The 19,228-nt window shown below is 41.2% G+C and overlaps 1 protein-coding gene across 1 annotated transcript in view; it reads left to right on the plus strand.

Moving 5' to 3' along the window:
* Positions 1–5,985: 5,985 nt before the first annotated feature.
* LOC118803740 (DELTA-thalatoxin-Avl1a-like) overlaps positions 5,986–19,228 on the plus strand; it is a 69,676-nt gene continuing 56,433 nt past the window's right edge. The window contains exons 1-2 of the mRNA XM_036564228.1: positions 5,986–6,021; positions 6,125–6,276. Coding sequence (XP_036420121.1) covers positions 5,986–6,021; positions 6,125–6,276 — 188 coding nt within the window. The remainder of the gene's footprint in view (positions 6,022–6,124; positions 6,277–19,228) is intronic.

Consider the following 19,228-nt stretch of genomic DNA (forward strand, 5'->3'; position numbering starts at 1 on the left):
ATTTAAGAATCTTATAGTGTTCAGTAAACATTTTGCTTTTTGTTTATTATTCTGATATTGTGTAAAACCTTAATATAATTGCTGGACATGATATTTATGGATTGTTGTTGCAGTTAAAGAACGTGTAATATAGTAATGGAAACATTCCTACAGCGTCCTTGAATGTGAGTGTTGAGTTAACAGATTTAAGACGGTCAGGTTAGGAGTAACATAGTTTTCTGACGAAATCCTAATGAGCAACTATGACTTGTAAACATCAATACTGGAATAGTAAAAGTTTTTGCATGAAGATTTTTGTTTCTGAGAAGTTTTTTGCATCTGCTTGTTACCAGTAACCTGCTCCATAAGCGGTAAGGAAAGTGAAAGGAAGAGACGCTACACAGAGTACTTCTTACGTGGTTAAGTTAATAAAGTTTACAGAACAAGAAACTCTTGTCAAAGACGGATCTATATCAATTGGTCATTTCCTTCCTCTTGTGGTTGTATAGGCTGTTATATAGATACAAGCAGTCTGACTTAATAGGACAACCTAAGATTCATCTCTATAAGACAAACTCCAGCTCTACACACTTAAACAACCACTGAGAGACTTCTTTGGTCAGGTATGTGTTTAAATCTTTTAATGACTTTTGAAATTGCCTGGAAAATACTAGTCATATTTAAGGTGAACTCAGCAAAAGTGGGACTTTTGTTGGTAAATGCAACAGGGCACCCTCATTAAAGTTACACAAACATTCAGGCACCCTGGCCACATGACATATTTTGTTGATTTTTGAAGAGAAAAGTTGTGAATGCAACATTTGCAGGACGCTATTTGAGAAATAAAAAAAAATCTGCTAAACTTAAAATATAGAGGTTAATGTAGTATGTGCAAAGGTTTGAACACCCTTCCAGTACATTTCTGAACTTAAAGCTGTAAGCCTCAACTTGTAAAGCCTTGATTGACACATAAAAAATAGCCATTAGGAACCGTTAGCCAATGAGAACTCCAGAGCGTAATAAATTCTCTAACTCTTCAATCCTTGTGCTAACACTCAACAACTATGGGCTCCTCTAAACAGCTGGTTGAGGAGCTTTAAATGAAGTTAAATGAAGTTAATTGATGCCTACAAGACAATAGAAGGCTATAAGAATGTATCAAAGCACTTCCAGCTTGCAGTTTTCACTGTATGAAATGTCATTAAGAAATAGCAGTTAAAGGGATCTGTGGAAGTCAAGGCAAGATCTGGAGGACTCTCAGATAGAAATGCTCATATGCTGTAGAACTGCTCATATGTTGTAGGACTGCTCATATGTTGTAGAACTGCTCATATGTTTGCCAGAAAGGCAAAGCAAAACCCCCATCTGAAAGTAAAGGACATTCAGGAGGGTTTAGGTCAAGCAGGAGTGCTGGTGCACTGTTCTAATGAGCAGTGTTGCTTAAACAAACATGATTTGCATGAAAGAGTGACCAGAAGGAAATGTGCAACCTCATCATAAAAGTCAATGGCTAAAGTATGCAAAACAACATCTTGATAATCCAGAGGCATTTTGGAAACAAGTGCTCTGGACTGATGAAGTAAAAAGTAAACTCTTTAATCACAGTCACCAAAAGTATGTTTGGAGAAAAAAAGAAGCAGCATTTGATGAAAAAAATGACTTTGTGAACTGTTAAGCATGGTGGTGGATCTATTATACCCTGGAGTTGTGACACATGAAAAATTGTACTAGTAGAAGGAAGAATAGATTCTACCAAATGTCTGCACATTCTGGAAGCAACTCAGTCAGTCAAGAATTTGAAGCTAAAAAAAAAGTGGGCTTCTACAACAGGAAGATGATCCTAAACATACCCCAAAATCTGCCCTGAAGGTGGTGTTATTAAGAATTTATTTATTTATGCTGCAGAGTTTGTCTTTACTCCTTTTCACTTCAAAACAAACAAACAAAGCAAACTAACAAAAAAAACCCAAATGTTTAATTGGTTAGGTCTGCCCAAACTCAAAATAATCCTGGGTTAAAAACAACTCAATTTGGGCACTATCCATAACCCAGTGCTGGGTCACTATATAACACAACACACTGGGTTAATCTGACTTGAATAACCCAACAGTCTGGGTTAAAATATGGTTACGTTAACCCAGTACTGGGTTCATCCCATCTCGTTCTACCCTATTATTATTGGGTTACTGTTAAACTGAAAACACATCTATTAAGTTTGCTGCAGAATTTCTGTCATGTTATTTCCAACCTGTAAACAGAAAAGATGACAACATTTTCAGAAAAAAACACAAACATGACCAACCTTTAGCACACAAAAAAACCTTATCAGAAGTAATGTACCACACATTGTCAGAAGCGTGTCGATATAAAGTCTATTCAAGCCAAGTTTGCTGGGTAAGCTATGTTAGCTACATAATTCAGTTGATAGGCTAATGTTAGCCACATAAAGTACAATTATCACACAGATAATGTTAATGTTTACTTAATTCTGTGCAAAGCAACAACAATAAATAAAACCACTATTGGCTGAATAACAATTACAAGATGAACTGGTTTAATGCAACCATCAAGAAGCTCGAAACAAAACAAAATACATTTCAGTGATGAAAAGAAAACAGTGTTAATTAATGAAGTTCTTTCCCACCAAAACATTCTACAGCAGTGGTCTTCAACCCTGGTCCTGGAGAGCTACCTTCATGAAGAGATTAGTTCCAATTTGTATCCAATAAGCTGCCCTGCCTGTTAATTAACTCAAATATATCTGATCCAGCCAATCACTTGGGAAGAGGTTGATTAGTTGGAGCAGGAGTGGCCAACTGTGGTTGGAACTTGGATCTTGTGTTGGATCCAGTGTTTGCAAAATCCAGGACTGGAGACTGGATTAAAGGTATAGATTTGATGATCTCTTATCTACAGGATTAATATTTGATCTGGCTAAGATAACAGAGTTTGAATGATAATATGGACTGGAAGTGCATCCCAGCACATGCCGTATTGCATCTTCTCACATCTGATTGATAGTATTGTGATGATGTCACAAGCACACTGCCACCATTTTGGTAGGCAACATAAAGTTCATTCAGCAGTGCTGTGGCTGTTTGTAATGAGATAACAAATCCATAACTGATCAAGCAGAGGCAGTAAAACACAATATTTTTTTGGATCACTTTAAGTCTCATTTTTAAAGCATATTAACTGATATGTATTGCCTTAATTTTTTAGATTTGTTGTAGTGATAGCAAATGAAAGCTGAAATCTAAACGGCTGAGATTTCCTGCTGCGTTACGAGTACCCTGTCCCAAACTGCATACTAGCTCACTAAATAGTGTGTAAAAATAGCACATATACCATTAGAAGTGTAGTAGGTGAAGTACAGAAGTGTGAGGTTTGGGACGCGGTGTTAGATCACCCAATGAGACGCGTTCAACAGCTGCTCATTAAACATCTCCAAGAGAAAATTTGAGCGGAGCATTTATTGAGGTAAAGTAATTTGTGTATTGAGGTAAAGTAATGTGTTTATTGAGGTTAATTAATGAATTTATTTAGGTAAATTATTGCATTTAGTAAGGTAAGCTGATGTTGGCTTTATATTCGCCAACTTTTGTAATTTGTTCTACAATCCCAATTCCAAAAAGGTTGGGATGCTGTGTAAAATGTAAATAAATGTAAATAAAAACAGAATGCAATAATTTGCAATCTCATAGACCCATATTTTATTTGCAATAGAACATAGAACATGTATCAGATGTTGAAAGTGAGACATTTTACCATTTCATGAAAAACACTAACTCATTTAGAACTTGATGGCAGCATCTCAAAAAAGTTAAGACAGAGCAACAAAAGGCTGGAAAAGTAGCTGGAGGAGCAATTTGCAACAAACACATGACTTGATATAAAAAGAGCATTTTAGAGAGGCAGATTCTCTCAGAAGCAAAGATGGGCAGAGGTTCACCAATCTGTGAAAAACTGCATCTAAAAATTGTGGAACAATTTCAGAAAAATGTTCCTTAATGTAAAATTGCAAAGACTTTGGATATCCCACCATCTACAGTGCATAATATCATAAAAAGATTCAGAGAATCTGGAGAAATCACTTTACTCAAGGAACAAGGCCAACGGTCAATATTGGATGCTTGTGCTCTTCGGGCCCTCAGGCGGCACTGCACTGAAAACAGGCATGATTCTGTACTGGAAATCACTGCATGGGCTGAGAAACACTTCCAGAAATCATTGTCTGTGAACACTGTTCACCGTGCAATCCACAAATGCAAATTAAAGCTGTATCATGCAAAGAAGGAACCATATATAAACAGGATGCAGAAATGCCGCCAACTTCTCTGGGCCAAAGCTCACAGTCCACAAATGGACTGAGGCAAAATGGAAAACTGTTCTGTGGTCAGATGAATCAAAATTTGAAATTCTTTTTGGAAACCACGGACGCTGTGTCCTGCGGACTCAAGAGGAGAGGGACCATCCAGCTTGTTATCAGCGCACAGTTCAAAAGCCTGCATCTCTGATGGTATGGGGTTGCATTGGTGCCTATGGCATGGGCAGCTTACACATCTGGAAAGGCTCTACCAATGCTGAACAGTATATCAAGGTTTTAGAATAGCATATGCTCCCATCCAGACAATGTCTCTTTCAGGGAAGGGTTAGGGTTAGGGTTAGGGTTAGCCTTGAATATTTCAGCAAGACAATGCTAAACCACATACTGCATCCATCACAACAGCATGGCTTCGCAGATAAAGAGTCCCGGTGCTGAACTGGCCTGCCTGCAGTCCAGACCTTTCACCAATAGAAAACATTTGGCGCATCATGGAACGAAAAATCCAGCAAAGAAGACCCAGGACTGTTGGGCAGCTAGAATCCTACATCAGACAAGAATGGGACAATATTCCTCTCCCAAAACTCCAGCAACTGGTCTCCTCACTTCCCAGACGTTTACAGACTGTTGTTAAAAGAAGAGGGGATGCTACTCAATAGTAGACATGGCCCTGTCCCAACTTTTTTGAGATGAGTTGCTGTCATCAAGTTCTAAATGAGTTAATATTTTTCATGAAATAGTAAAATGTCCCACTTTCAACATCTGATATGTTTTTTATGTTCTATTGTGAATAAAATATGGGTCTATGAGATTTGCAAATCATCGCATTCAGTTTTTATTTCGATTTATTTACATTTTACACAGCGTACCAACTTTTGTGGAATTGGGGTTGTGTGTTTAAGGCACCACAGTGTAACTGCAGCTCCATTTCAAGGTGGAACAGAAAGTTCAAATGAGAAGCTGGTGAATATGAAGCTGACTTTGGCTTTATATCTCTTTTATTAGTTTTGTAAAATATCACACACTGGAATGTTTTGAACTCTGGAGATGTGCAGGTTATACGGATCCACTAATCTAGCTAATCTTCTCATAGTGTTTTCTGGAGATGCATCTAAAGTGTCTTTTCATCCTTTTGTGTTCATACTGGTCTGTTTTATTGGTGTTTATCCACCTGCGGGGCTGTATCTGCAGTAATGGTGATGAGACAAGCTCTATCAGAGCACAGGCAGAGTTACAGCTCACCTACCAACATGGTGACGCGGCCCTTTTAATGATACAATCGATTACTATGAATTGTGTAAAAACAGTGTAAAAATTTTTTTTCAGATTCTGTGTCTGTCTAGCCACTTTGTCTGCAGTCATTGTTAAAGGATGCTCTCAACAACATGTCTTTGAGATTTAGTTAAGTGAGTGGAATATGTAATCAGCTGCTTTTTCAATATCTCCACCCCCTTTTTTGCAATTCCGACATGTTTTGTGCGTCCCTCCCTCAAATGCATGCGCCTGAGGGACAGAAAAGTGTTTTCCAGGTACACGGCCCATAAAAGTGTTTAGACTTGTGTGCCAGTGTCATACAGAACATGCAAGCAGAAATTGGTGTAATAGGCTCAGTACATCAGATCCTGTGTTCTTGATTTTCTGTAGTCTTTTGTCAAAATTTCTTCTTCTGTCCTGCCTCAAACATGCCTTCTGATGATGATTTCACCATGCACCAGCGGGTAGGGCAAAATAATATTAACCAATAATATGATGTTTTATATCCTATGACAGGCCTTAAAACCCACTTGGTCAATTAATTAATACTTTTTCCACTCTCATTAGGCAATGGCAGCTGCAGCAGCATCAACTGTTTTGTCTAGTGCGACCCTGTTTGGCACCTCCATTGAGCAAATATCCCAGAGCATAAACACAAACAGAAATGTCGCCATTCAATTCACCAATCGCAGTGATGGATACATCTTAGCAAATCCAAGGTAAGTACAGATGAATGTTGTCGCTGAGAGTCTCTCAGACTGAAATGGGCTTCTGGGTTATTAACCTGCAGAACTCACTGTCACTGAAAAAATTGTCTGGCCACCCCAGTTATGGAAAATGAGACAGTCGGCTGTCGTCAATAAAGCATCAATTATGCTTATGTAAAAAATCTGACATTGACAGCTTTACCAATCAGTTATAAGAGTATGATGGTATATTTAAAAATTATATTTTAAAGTAGGCTATTTGATGGTAAGATCAAAAATTAGTCAAGTATAATTGTTTATCATGCCAACTAAACACTATTTACGGTTGAGAATGATGGACTATTGAAGGTGCTTCATGACCTCAGGCTGCTTCACAAACCAGACCTTAGGACTGCGTAATGCCGCTAGCTAGAGGAGAAAGTGTTGAAAAGGGTGTGCCAGGAAGTGTAAAGGTGGTAAATGCTAGGCTGGATCCATTTCAGTTGATGCTTCGTCTTCCTTACGTAGCGGATCTATTTCAGTTTGTATGTCGCCCTAACTGGTCTAAAGAGGATGTTATATCCTCTGCCATTCACCTGTCAGTGACTCACTTGGACAGAAAAGACGATTATGTGAGAGTGCTGTTTATAGGCAAGGTAAGTTTATTTATACAATAGTTTTTATACACTGCAGCCTTCACAAATGATTAAAGACAAAAATAATTCAGATTAAAATGTAAAAAGATGTATGTAGGACAGTTAGTTGCTGACAAACCAGGGCCAAGGCCAGGCAGCAGACAAACAGGCTAAACCGACCGTCTGCTAGCTGCCTTGAGACGCCACATAGGTTCCACCCAATTGAGACTGTGTCTGTTCCCTGAATAAAACAAAGCATCAAAAATCCTCATAAAGTTTGCTCCAGTAACTTGATTAATATCAGATCAGTTATACCAGTTTGCAGTTACAGCACCTTTGGTTTAAAACTGCTTAACATAAGATCTCTTACATCTAAGGCCGTCGTTGTAAATTAAATTATTACCGATACATGATTTTGATGCTCTGTGCCTCACAGAAACGTGGATTAGACCCGATGAATACTTTAGTCTAAATGAAGCCACCCCGGGGTGGAGGTATAGCAACTATCCATACTAAAGCTTTAGGCGTGAGCCAGAAAGTAGGCTATAAATTCTCTTTTTTTGAAGTTCTCTTTCTTAATATAAGTGATCAAGGAACAAATAAGAATTCCTTTTCACTAATTACAATCTCTAGACCGCCAGGGCCGTATTCTCAGTTCTTACAGGAATTCTCAGACTTTCTAATTTTCTAAGTTTAATAATTTATTCAAATAAAGTCATAATTGTCAGATATTTTAATATGCACTTTGACAAACCTCAAGATGCACTAAGCAAGGCATTTATATCTATCTTAGACTCTGTAGGTTTCACTCAAACTGCAGCCACACTTTAGACTTAATTCTGACCTTTGGTGTAAACATAGATCATTTAGCCATTCTCCCCCAGAGCACAGCAGTCTCAGATCACTACCTAATCTCGTGTGAAATTCGCTTTAGTGGTAATGTACATTCATCACCATGCTATTGTGTTAAGCGGACTATAACTTTCTCCACAGCTGGTAGCTTTATCAGAAACCTCCCACAATTATCAGCTTCTGTCAGCTGTCCATCTAATCCTACCGAATTAGATATTATGACCAAGTTCTTAGAGGATACTTTTCGATCTACATAATGTGGCTCCATTAAAAAGTAAAATAGTAAGGCAGAAGAAACTCGCCCCATGGTATAATGATCATACTCAAGCTTTAAAACACTGTTAGACAACTAGAGCGAAAAATGGCGCCTGACTAAACTAGAAGTGTTTCAGTCTGCCTTGAAGGAGAGCCTTATAGACTATAGAAGAGCACTTACTGCAGCATGCTCAAATCTCTCCTCTCATAGAAAACAATAAGAATAATCCTAGATTATTATTTAGCACAATTTCTAAAATAACTAAGAACCAAACAGTTACTGAACCCTAGATGCCATTAGCCTATAGCAGCAATGTAAGTAGTAAGTAAGTAAAGTTTATTTATATAGCGCTTTTTACAACAGGTGTTGTCACAAAGCAGCTTTACAAGGAAATCATCATTACAAAAAGAAATCCGGGTCCGAGCCCCCATGAGCAAGCCAGTGGCGACAGTGGCAAGGAAAAACTCCCTAAGAGAAACAGGAAGAAACCTTGAGAGGAACCAAGACTCAGAAGGGGAACCCATCCTTTGGTTGACACCGGAATGTAAACATTTTTACAATAAAGTATTATAGTACAAAAACAGGGAAAAGACGTGGAGCAAATGATTAATTTGATTAGTTTAGTTCATGCAGCAGCAGCATCAGTGGGGTCAGGTTGTGAGGGTGAGGTTTGCACGGTGAGCAGTGGCACCCGATCAAGGCAGAAGAGGCAGCAGCATCTGAACGCACAGGATGGGCAGCTGTTCAACTCGGCAAAGGAAAGAAAGGAAAAACACACAGTCAGTTCTGCAATGGGTGATTGATTAATTCGATTAGTTCAAATGAATAATTTTGATTAGTTCATGTAGCAACAGCAGTAGTATCAGTGGGGTCAGGTTGTGAGGGTGAGGTTTGCACGGCGTTGTACAGCAGGAGGCTCAATGTTGGTAAGCCGGTACAGAGGGCTGGCGAGCAGTGGCACCCAATCAAGGCAGAAGAGGCAGCAGCATCAGACGCACAGGATGGGCAGCTGTTCAACTCGGCGAAGAAAAGAAAAGAAAACACATAGAGAGGAAAACACACAGAGAGTCAGTTCTGTAATGGCTGACCGATCACAAATTACAGTGTTAGCAGAGACTCAGGCAGGTATAGAACTGACAGGGAAAACTAATTACCAAAGGCTTGATTCTACAAGTAAGTTTTTAGCTTAGACTTAAACACTGAGGCTGTGTCTGAGTCCCGTACATTAACAGGAAAACTATTCCAAAGCTGGGGGGCTTTGTATGAGAAAGCTCTCCCCCCCAATGTAACTTTGTAGACCTTGTGATCTAAGTAGGCGTGATGGTTCATAGTGAGAGAGAAGTTCACTCAGGTACTGAGGGGCAAGTCCGTTTAGTGCTTTGTAAGTCAGTAAGAGAATTTTATAATCAATCCGAAATTTAACTGGTAACCAGTGTAAGGTTGATAAAACTGGGCTGATATGGTCAAACTTTCTGGTTCTTGTAAGGACTCTGGCTGCAGCGTTCTGGACCAACTGAAGCTTGTTAAGGCTTTTGCTGGGACATCCAGCCAGCAGGGCATTACAGTAGTCTAGCCTTGAAGTAATAAATGCATGAACTAACTTTTCTGCATCCTGTAGAGATAATGCATTTCTCAATTTAGCAATATTGCGGAGATGCAGGAAGGCTGTTCTAGTAATATTAGTTATATGCGTGTCAAAGGACAGATCAGGGTCTATAATGACACCAAGGCTTTTTACAGATGAGCTTGATGCAACTGAGAAATTGTTTAAGTGTAAAATCAGACAGTTTGTTTCTAGCTGCTTTTGGACCAAGAAGCAGAACCTCTGTTTTATCCAAATTAAGAAGGAGAAAGTTACTCGACATCCAGTCCTTTATGTCTTTTATACAGTCTTCAATCTTGCTAAGTTTAATTCTATCATCTGGGTCGCTGGCTAAATATAACAGTGTCATCGGCATAGCAGTGGAAGTTTATGCCGTGTTTACTGATAATGGTGCCTAGTGGTAGCATATATAATGTGAATAATACAGGTCCTAAAACAGAGCCTTGTGGAACACCATACTTTACTTTTGTGAGAACAGATGATTCACCGTTTATATTAACAAACTGATAGCGATCAGTGAGGTAAGACCTGAACCAGGAAAGAGCTATTCCTGTTACCCCTACAAGGTTTTCTAGTCTGTCTAGTAAGATAGTGTGGTTGTTCTGTCCTATGTGCTGACAGACAGATAAACTCTCTCCTTAACATCACCACTCTGAAGACAGTTGGCCCTTGTCCACAGGTTTATTGTTGCAAGGAAAGGTGAAACTAAAACACAGAAAAACAGTATTCAACAATATGTTCCCCTTTAACATTAACCAACAAATGAAATACAATCTTTTGTGTTTTACTGCAACTGGTTAGTGTATAATTATCTCAAAGGCAAACAAGGAATCACACGGTATCATGCTCATACACCCATTCTCACGTCTAAACACATGTATAAACTGCCACAATGGCACCCCAATCAATCCTTAACATATAACAACTCTCAAAATGTACAACTTCCAGAAACTAAGGGTCTACAATGATAGATTAAGATAAAAACAATATGTACATACCCACGATGCTATCATAGGCATTTGGATGTGTGCAGATCTCACTGGATTGACTGAGATACAATACAGCTAGCTCCCATGAGTTGGACCTGCTCTCACTTCCTGCTATGTGAGAGGCTGCTACATAGCTACTGACACCTAGTGGTCTTTCAGAGAACAACAACTAGCTATTTATATGTATAATGTAAAACAGCTTTTCACAAATGTATTGTGGCAGGACACTCCCCGTCTGATGTGGGTACACATCACTCGATAATCACGACACGTCATATATCTATGCATCTGGAGGACGAAGAAGTACCACCTCGGTAATAGGCCTAAGGAAAAGTGTAGCCTTACCATGATTCATGATCCTAATCTCAACCTGACGCACTTTCTTATCTTTGCTTGGGAAGGTCTATGTTACTAGTCCAAGGGGCCATTCATTCCTAGGAACCTGGCTGTCCTTGAGGAGAACAACACTTCCTTTTTCAATGTTTGGTTGAATGGACTGCCACTTCTTGCGTGCCTGTAAAGTTGGGAGATACTGCTTTCGCCATCTATCCCAGAAAGTGTTGGACAGGTGCTGAACTTGTCGCAATTGGCGCTTGTAGAGGTCTGACTCTCCAAACTCCCCTGCAGGAACTGGAACAATGTTCACCTTTTGTGTCAGAAGAGTTGCTGGTGTAAGAATAAATGGATCATCTGGGTCAGTTGTCGCGGGAACAAGAGGCCTGGAATTGATAATGGCTGATACTTCGGCCATAAAGGTAACCAGCACTTCATGAGTAAGTGTTCCTTTCAGCTGGAGAAACATGGAGTCCAGAATTCTCCTTGCAAGACCAATCATTCTTTCCCATGTTCCACCGAAATGGGAAGCGTGTGGTGGATTGAAGGTCCATGCACAGCCATGGTCTGATAGGTCTTCACAGCTGCACCATCAATGTTCGAAGGTATCTTTAAGTCCTTGCAAGCACCAACAAAGTTTGTGCCACGATCCGAACAGATATGTTTCACTGGCCCGCGCACAGCAAGAAAACGCCTTAGTGCATTGATGAAGCTGGATGTGTCGAGGGATTCTATTACCTCAATATGAACAGCTCTTATACTCAAACATGTGACGATCACAGCCCACCGTTTACTTTGTGAGAGTCCTCCTCTGGTTCGGCGTGAGGAGACACTCCAAGGGCCAAACACATCTAATCCCACATTTGTGAATGGAGGATCTGTGGAAAGACGATCTGCTGGAAGGCTGGCCATTTTTTGGTTGCCAAGTGAAGCTCTTAGCCGTCTACATGTTACACACTGATGTATGATGCTGCTTACTTTCCACTTCCCACCAACTATCCATAAGCCAGCTGAACGGATAGCTCCTTCTGTGAACAAACGGCCTTGATGTTGTGTTTGTTCATGGTGCTGTCTGATAAGTAAGGTTGCAATGTGATGTTTGCCAGGTATAATCAAAGGGGTCTTTTCACCCTGATCAAGGCTTGACTGGTAGAGACGACCTCCAACTCTCAAGAGGTCGTGAGCATCGATGAAGGGGTCCAGATTTTTGAGAGGACTACTTCGCGATATCTTCTCCTGCTTTTTGAGGCATCTGATCTCTTCGCTGTAGACTTCCTGTTGTACTGCTTGAATGAGGATTGCTGAAACTTGACTAGATTCCTCAACTGTGAATTTAGTTGTGCAGTAATGCCAGCCCCTGCAGGAGCTGGTTTTCTCCTGTGTTTTCTTGAAAAGTTTGACTATGTGTATGAGGCGAGTAATGGCACGAGTCAGTGATTTCCAAGAAGATAACTTGGTGAATCTGTGAGAACCCAGCTGCTTAGATGATGATGTAGTACTTAAAGTGGACACTAAAGGCCGGATGTCTGGGTCTGAGCTTGGATCAACAAGCTCAAAGCTGCTCTCAGAGGTGTTTGGCTGGGGTGCAGACAGAAATTTGGGTCCACTTAGCCAGTTTGTGTCTTTCAAATGGCTTGCAGTCACAAAATGTGTTGCATGATCTGCAGGATTCTGTTCTGATGGCACATAGTGCCACTGGTCTGGATGGGAGGATCTTCGGTTGTGAAGTACCTGATTATTGACGTAGACATAAAAGCGCCTGGTTTCATTACAAATGTAGCCCAGAACGACCTTGCTGTCCGAGTAATAGGTTATGGCATCAATCTGAAGGTCTAGTTCTCCTGAGATTAGGTCTGCCAACTCAACAGCAAGCACTGCTGCACAAAGTTCCAATCTCGGTACTGTGTGCTCAGGCCGGGGGGCCAGCTTGGCTTTGCCCATTACAAACCCAATATGACTGTTGCCAGCAACATCTGTGACTTTAATATATGCCACTGCAGCAATAGCCTTGGTTGATGCATCCGAAAAGACACACAATTCCCTTCTGACAGCCGCTGAAGGTGAAGTTTCAGTATAGGGTCTGGGGATGGAAAGATTGGATAGCTCTGCTAAAGAGGTTCTCCATGACACCCAAACCTCCTCCATTTCTTGGGTTAATGGCACATCCCAGTCACTGTTCTCAACAGTGATTTCTCTAAGAATCTCCTTGCCCTGGATTGTAACTGGGGCTACAAACCCAAGAGGATCATAGAGGCTGTTGACTATGGATAAGACACCTCGTCAAGTGGAAGGTTTCATCTCATCAGATACACTAAAGAGGAAGCAGTCTGTTTGGAGGTCCCAATTGAGTCCCAGACTGCGTTGCACTGGCAGCAGATCTACTCCAAGGTCTAGGTCCTTAAGGTCGCTTGCATGATCTTTGGACGGAAAAGTTTTCATGACCTCTTTGCTGTTTGCTGCAATTTTATGCAGCCTCAGGTTTGATCTAGAGAGGATGTCCTGTGTCCTTTTAAGCAAGTCAACAGCAGCTTCCACAGCAGGCATAGACTTCAAACCGTCATCGACATAAAAGTCACGCATCACAAAGTGCTTAACATTTGAGTCGACATGGAACCCTTCGCCCTGCACTGACTGGTGTAGACAATGAATAGCCACTGCAGGCGAGGGGCTATTACCAAAGACGTGGACCCTCATGCGATAATACATAATTTCTTTGGAAACGTCATTGTCCAGATACCAGAGAAAACGGAGGAAGTTCCTGTCATCTTCTTTTACCAAAAAATAATAGAACATCTGTTCTATGTCTGCTGTAAAGGCAATTGCTTCTTTTCTGAAGCATATCAGTACACGAATCAGTGTGTTGTTTAGGTCAGGCCCAGTTAACAGTACATCGTTGAGCGGTACACCATTGTATTTGGCACTAGAATCGAACACCACTCTGATTTGCTTTGGTTTCTTTGGATGATACACTCCGAACATTGGCAGGTACCATCGTTCTTCTTCCTCCCTGAGAGGAGGAGCCAACTCAACCATGGCCATTCTTAAACATCTTGTCCATGAAGCTGAGGAAGTGATCTCTCATTTCAGGCTTCTTGTCAAAGTTGCGCATGAGGGACATAAGACGCTTAAGTGCTTGGGGTCTGTTGTTGGGGAGTCGCTGCCTTGGACACTTAAAGGGTAATGGTGCAATCCAACTGTTGTTTGAATCTTTCTGTAGTCCCTCATCCATTATTTTCATGAAGGATGCATCTTGGATTGAAGGAGCAATCTTATTGTCGTCCTTGGTCCTCTTGAAAACAGTGCATCCCAGGTGGTCAGTCTCACAGGAACAATTCTCCTCAGACAATGGGGGACAGTGATTAAGCACCTGGACATCGCTGTACTTTTCTTTGATACGGAATACATTAGGACATGGATCAAAGAGCGTAGGGTGCTGTAGCTCTGTGGTGTTGGTGTAGAAAGTGCTGATTGTCTGGGGTTTGTGGATGCTACCTAGACATACATTGCCTACAATGACCCACCCTAGATCCAGCTTCTGTGCATAAGGCAGGTTGTGTGGACCATTCACCTGTTTGCGGACTTTATGCACTCTAATTATGTCCCGACCTAGAAGAAGCATAATTGGGGCTTGAGGATCGACTTCTGGGATGAAGTGTGCCACTGACTCGAGGTGTGCATGGTGAAGAGCCACATCAGGAGTTGGTATCTCATGGTGTCTTTCACTTTTGCATTCAGAACATTGAACTTTAGTTTTACAGTTCCTAGCAACATGTGATGACGAGGAACAGCATTTAAAGCACACATTATTCTCCTTTAAATATGCCTTACGATCTTCAATGGGCCTTTCTCTGAATGCATGGCATTCACGCAGAGGGTGTGGTCTTTTATGAATGGGGCACAGCTTGTTGCAATCATCACCCTTGCTTGGATACTCAACAGAATCAAAAATGCCACTGGGCAACACTTCTGTCTTATGAACAGCAACTTCTCGTAGTTTGTTTGACTTCCAAACTGTCTTCTCTGTCCCGGGAGCCATATCTGTATGTGACATGAAGTTGAAGCTTGGATCATTTCCAATGCTAGCTTCCTGTTGAACAAAGTCTACAAAGTAGGCAAAGGGAGGGTAGGTAACATGCTTTTGCCGCTTGTAAGATGCACCGACTGATGCCCACTTTTCCTGCAAACGAAACGGGAGCTTCTGTACAATTGGGTTCACTCCTCTTGCTGTGTCGAAGGAAGGAGAGACCAGGCAGGTCTCCTTCATCCTTGGCTGACAGCAGTTCCATTAGTAGATCACTCAACTTCGTTAGTTTAGCATAATCGCGATTTGTTATTTTTGGAAAGGCATCAATGCGTTTGAACAGAGCATCTTCTATTACCTCTGTTGAGCCATAGATTTGTTCAAGCCTGTCCCATGTCATAGCCAACCCTGCTTCTGGATGGTTGATATGTATTGCCCTTATCTGTTCAACATGTCCTGCTGACTCCTTGCCTAGCCATTTTAGCAGAAGGTCCATCTCCTCACTTGGTGTTAGATTTAATCCACTTGTAGCTGACTGAAATGAACGTTTCCAGGCTCTGTAGTTCTGAAGTTTATCATTAAACTGAAGTAAACCTGTAGCTACAACTTCACGTTGAGCAAGGTATCTCATAAAGTCATGAACATATGAGCTGCCATCACCGGAGTTTGGGCCCATAGGGTAGGGTGAAGGAGTGGGACGATTTTCATCTTTTGAAGGTGTGAAATGTTGCACTGAAGAAGCATGGTTGCTCTTGAACCTAACTTTATGCGGTACATAGTGACCTTCATCTTCACATGTATAAGGCTGTTGTGAGGTAAGACGAGATGACTGGGAAGCAGTGTTGATTTGGTTTGGAACAAATGGTTTGGCTTCAGGTTTAAGATGAGAAGATGGAACACTGTAGCTAGAACTTGGCTCTGTTTTTGGTAAGAGACCATCCCCATCTTGCTGGAACTCTTTCTCTTGTACTTGGGCTTGCTCGACAACATATTGCTCTGTTCGCTGTGCGACATCCAAGGGAACAGAATTTAAACTTAACCTGCAGCTAAGTTTCTCCATATTGAAATCAGCTGCAGCTTCGAGTGCTTCTGCTTCGGCAATGGCAGCAGCAGTCTCTTTCTTGTAATTTAGCATTTCCATAGATGCTTCCAACTTAGCCTTTTCCACTTTTAGGCTAAGTTCCTCTTCAGCAAAGGAAAGACGTGCTTTTGCTGCTTCTGCTCTCGCTCGTGCTCTGGCTGCAGCAGACCCGGTTGATGATGTACTAGATCGTACTGAGGAACACGAAGCACGAGAGTGTGTCTTTAAGGAAGAGGTTTCCTCCATCTTGGCACAGTTTAGTATATCTCTGTTTAGACCAACTCTGACAGTCGTTCACTGGTTGTGTGAAGATGTTATTGTTATCTGCCAGTCTATACTGCGTTATCCCATGCCCGCCAGAAAGCTGTGGTTTCACTGTTCTGTCCTATGTGCTGACAGACAGATAAACTCTCTCCTTAACATCACCACTCTGAAGACAGTTGGCCCTTGTCCACAGGTTTATTGTTGCAAGGAAAGGTGAAACTAAAACACAGAAAAACAGTATTCAACAATATGTTCCCCTTTAACATTAACCAACAAATGAAATACAATCTTTTGTGTTTTACTGCAACTGGTTAGTGTATAATTATCCCAAAGGCAAACAAGGAATCACACGGTATCATGCTCATACACCCATTCTCACATCTAAACACATGTATAAACTGCCACAATGGCACCCCAATCAATCCTTAACATATAACAACTCTCAAAATGTACAATTTCCAGAAACTAAGGGTCTACGATGATAGATTAAGATAAAAACAATTTGTACATACCCACAAAGCTATCACAGGCATTTGGATGTGTGCAGATCTCACTGGATTGACCGAGATACAATACAGCTAGCTCCCATGAGTTGGACCTGCTCTCACTTCCTGCTATGTGAGAGGCTGCTACATAGCTACTGACACCTAGTGGTCTTTCAGAGAATAACAACTAGCTATTTATATATATAATGTAAAACAGCTTTTCAAAAAGGTAATGTGGCACGACAGTGGTCTATTGTGTCAAATGCCACACTAAGATTGAGGAGGACTAACAAGGACACATGATCTTGGTCAGAAAATAATAATAGATCATTTACAATTTTTACTAGTGCTGTTTCTGTACTATGATGTGGCCTAAAACCAGATTGAAATTTTTCGTGTATTTGATTTCTATGCAAATAGGAGCTTAATTGTTTTGCTACAACTTTTTCCAAGATCTTTGATATAAGGGGAGATTTGAGATGGGTCTATAAGTTGATAGTTCGCAGGAATCAAGGTTAGCTTTCTTAATCAGCGGTCTAATTACTGCTAGTTTAAGAGATTTTGGGATGTACCCAAGGCTAAGAGAAGAGTTTATTATTGACAGAATAGGCTTGGTTATTTCAGGCAAAATTTCCTTGAGTAAACCTGTAGGAATCGGATCTAACATACAAGTAGATGATTTTGTGGAAGAGACTATTTTAACTAGTTCATTTTCTTGGAGTAAGGTAAATGATTCCAGCCTCTCTGCAGGGATTATAATATTTTCCCTGCGAAGGGAATTTATGAATTTCTTTAGTGATAAAATTGAAAACTTTAGACAGGAAATTCAGAATGCACAGTTAAACTCTACAAACTTGCTGCCTTATAATGACAGTCTAAATCATGAGAATATTGTAACAACTGCAGAGAGGCTGGAATCATTTACCTTACTTCAACAAAATGAACTAGTTAAAATAGTTTCCTCCGCAAAATCTTCTACTTGTACTTGTATATTCCGACTCGTTTACTCAAAGAAATTTTGCCAGAAATAACCAAGCCTATCCTGTCAACAATAAACTCCTCTCTTAGCCTTGGCTATATCCCAAAACTCTTAAACTAGCAGTAATTAGACCTCTGATTAAGAAAGCTAATCTTGATCCCTGCAAACTATCAAATTATAGACCTTGAATCTCCCCTTTATATCTTTCCTGATTCCGATCTTACCTCACTGATTGCTATCAGTTTTAATGTAAATGGTGAATCATCTTTCCTCGCAAAAGTAAAGTATGGTGTTCCACAAGGCTCTGTTTTAGGACCTATATTATTCATATTATATATGCTACTACTGGGCACCATTATCAGTAAACACAGCATCAATTTCCACTGCTACGCTGATGACACACAGTTATATATATCAAGCAAACCAGATGATAAACTTCAACTTAGCAAGATTAAGGACTGTATAAAAGACATAAAAGACTGGATGTCAAGTAAATTTCTCCTACTTAACTCAGATAAAACTACTAGAAACAAACTGTCTAATTTAACACTTAAACTTAATAATTTAAGACCAATGGTCAGACCCAGTAGGCCCAAGTGAATAGTGAGGGTGTGCTGGGAACGACTGTTGGAGGCCCCTGTTCGGAAAGATTTTAACCTCCGGGAGAGCTTTTCTCATGTCCCGGAGGAGGTAGGGGACATGGAGTCTGAATGGACCCTGTTCAAAACCTCCATTGTGGAAGCTGCCGGGCGTAGCTGTGGCCAAAAGCTTGTTGGTGCCTGTCAGGGCGGTAACCCAAGAACCCCTTGGTGGACACCAGGGGTGAGGGAGGCCGTCAAGCTGAAGAAAGAGGCCTTTAGGGACTGGATGGCCCAAAGGACTCCTGACTCAGCTGATAGGTACCGACAGGCAAAAGAGATAGCAGCCGCAACGGTGGCAGAAGCAAAATCCAGGGCGTGGGAGGAGTTTGGAGAAGCCATGGAAAAAGACTTTCAGTCGGTCTCAAGGAGGTTCTGGACAACTGTCCGGCAACTCAGGAGTGGTCGGGGTGGCTGTGCCCAAGCTGTATTCAGCAGGGGTGGAGAAACTCTAACTTCAAATGAGGATAATGTCGGTCGGTGGAAGGAGCACTTTGAGGAACTCCTTAATCCGGGAGACATGCCTACCTCACGGGAGTCAGGGCCAGAGGCTTCTGGTATGTCAAGCTCCATTTCCCTGGTGGAGGTCACTGAAGTAGTTGGCAAGCTCTTCAGTGGCAAGGCACCGGGGGTGGATGAGATTTGTCCAGAGATGCTTAAGGCTCTGGATATTGTGGGGCTGTTGTGGCTGGCACGCCTCTGCAATATTGCATGGACCTCGGGAACAGTACCCTTGGACTGGCAGACTGGGGTGGTGGTCCCTATTTTTAAGAAAGGGGACAGGAGGGTGTGTGCCAACTATCGGGGTATCACACAGCTCCGCCTCCCTGGGAAAGTCTATGCCAAGGT

The sequence above is a fragment of the Colossoma macropomum genome, unplaced genomic scaffold (assembly GCF_904425465.1).
Source record: "Colossoma macropomum unplaced genomic scaffold, Colossoma_macropomum, whole genome shotgun sequence".
NCBI lineage: Eukaryota > Metazoa > Chordata > Actinopteri > Characiformes > Serrasalmidae > Colossoma > Colossoma macropomum.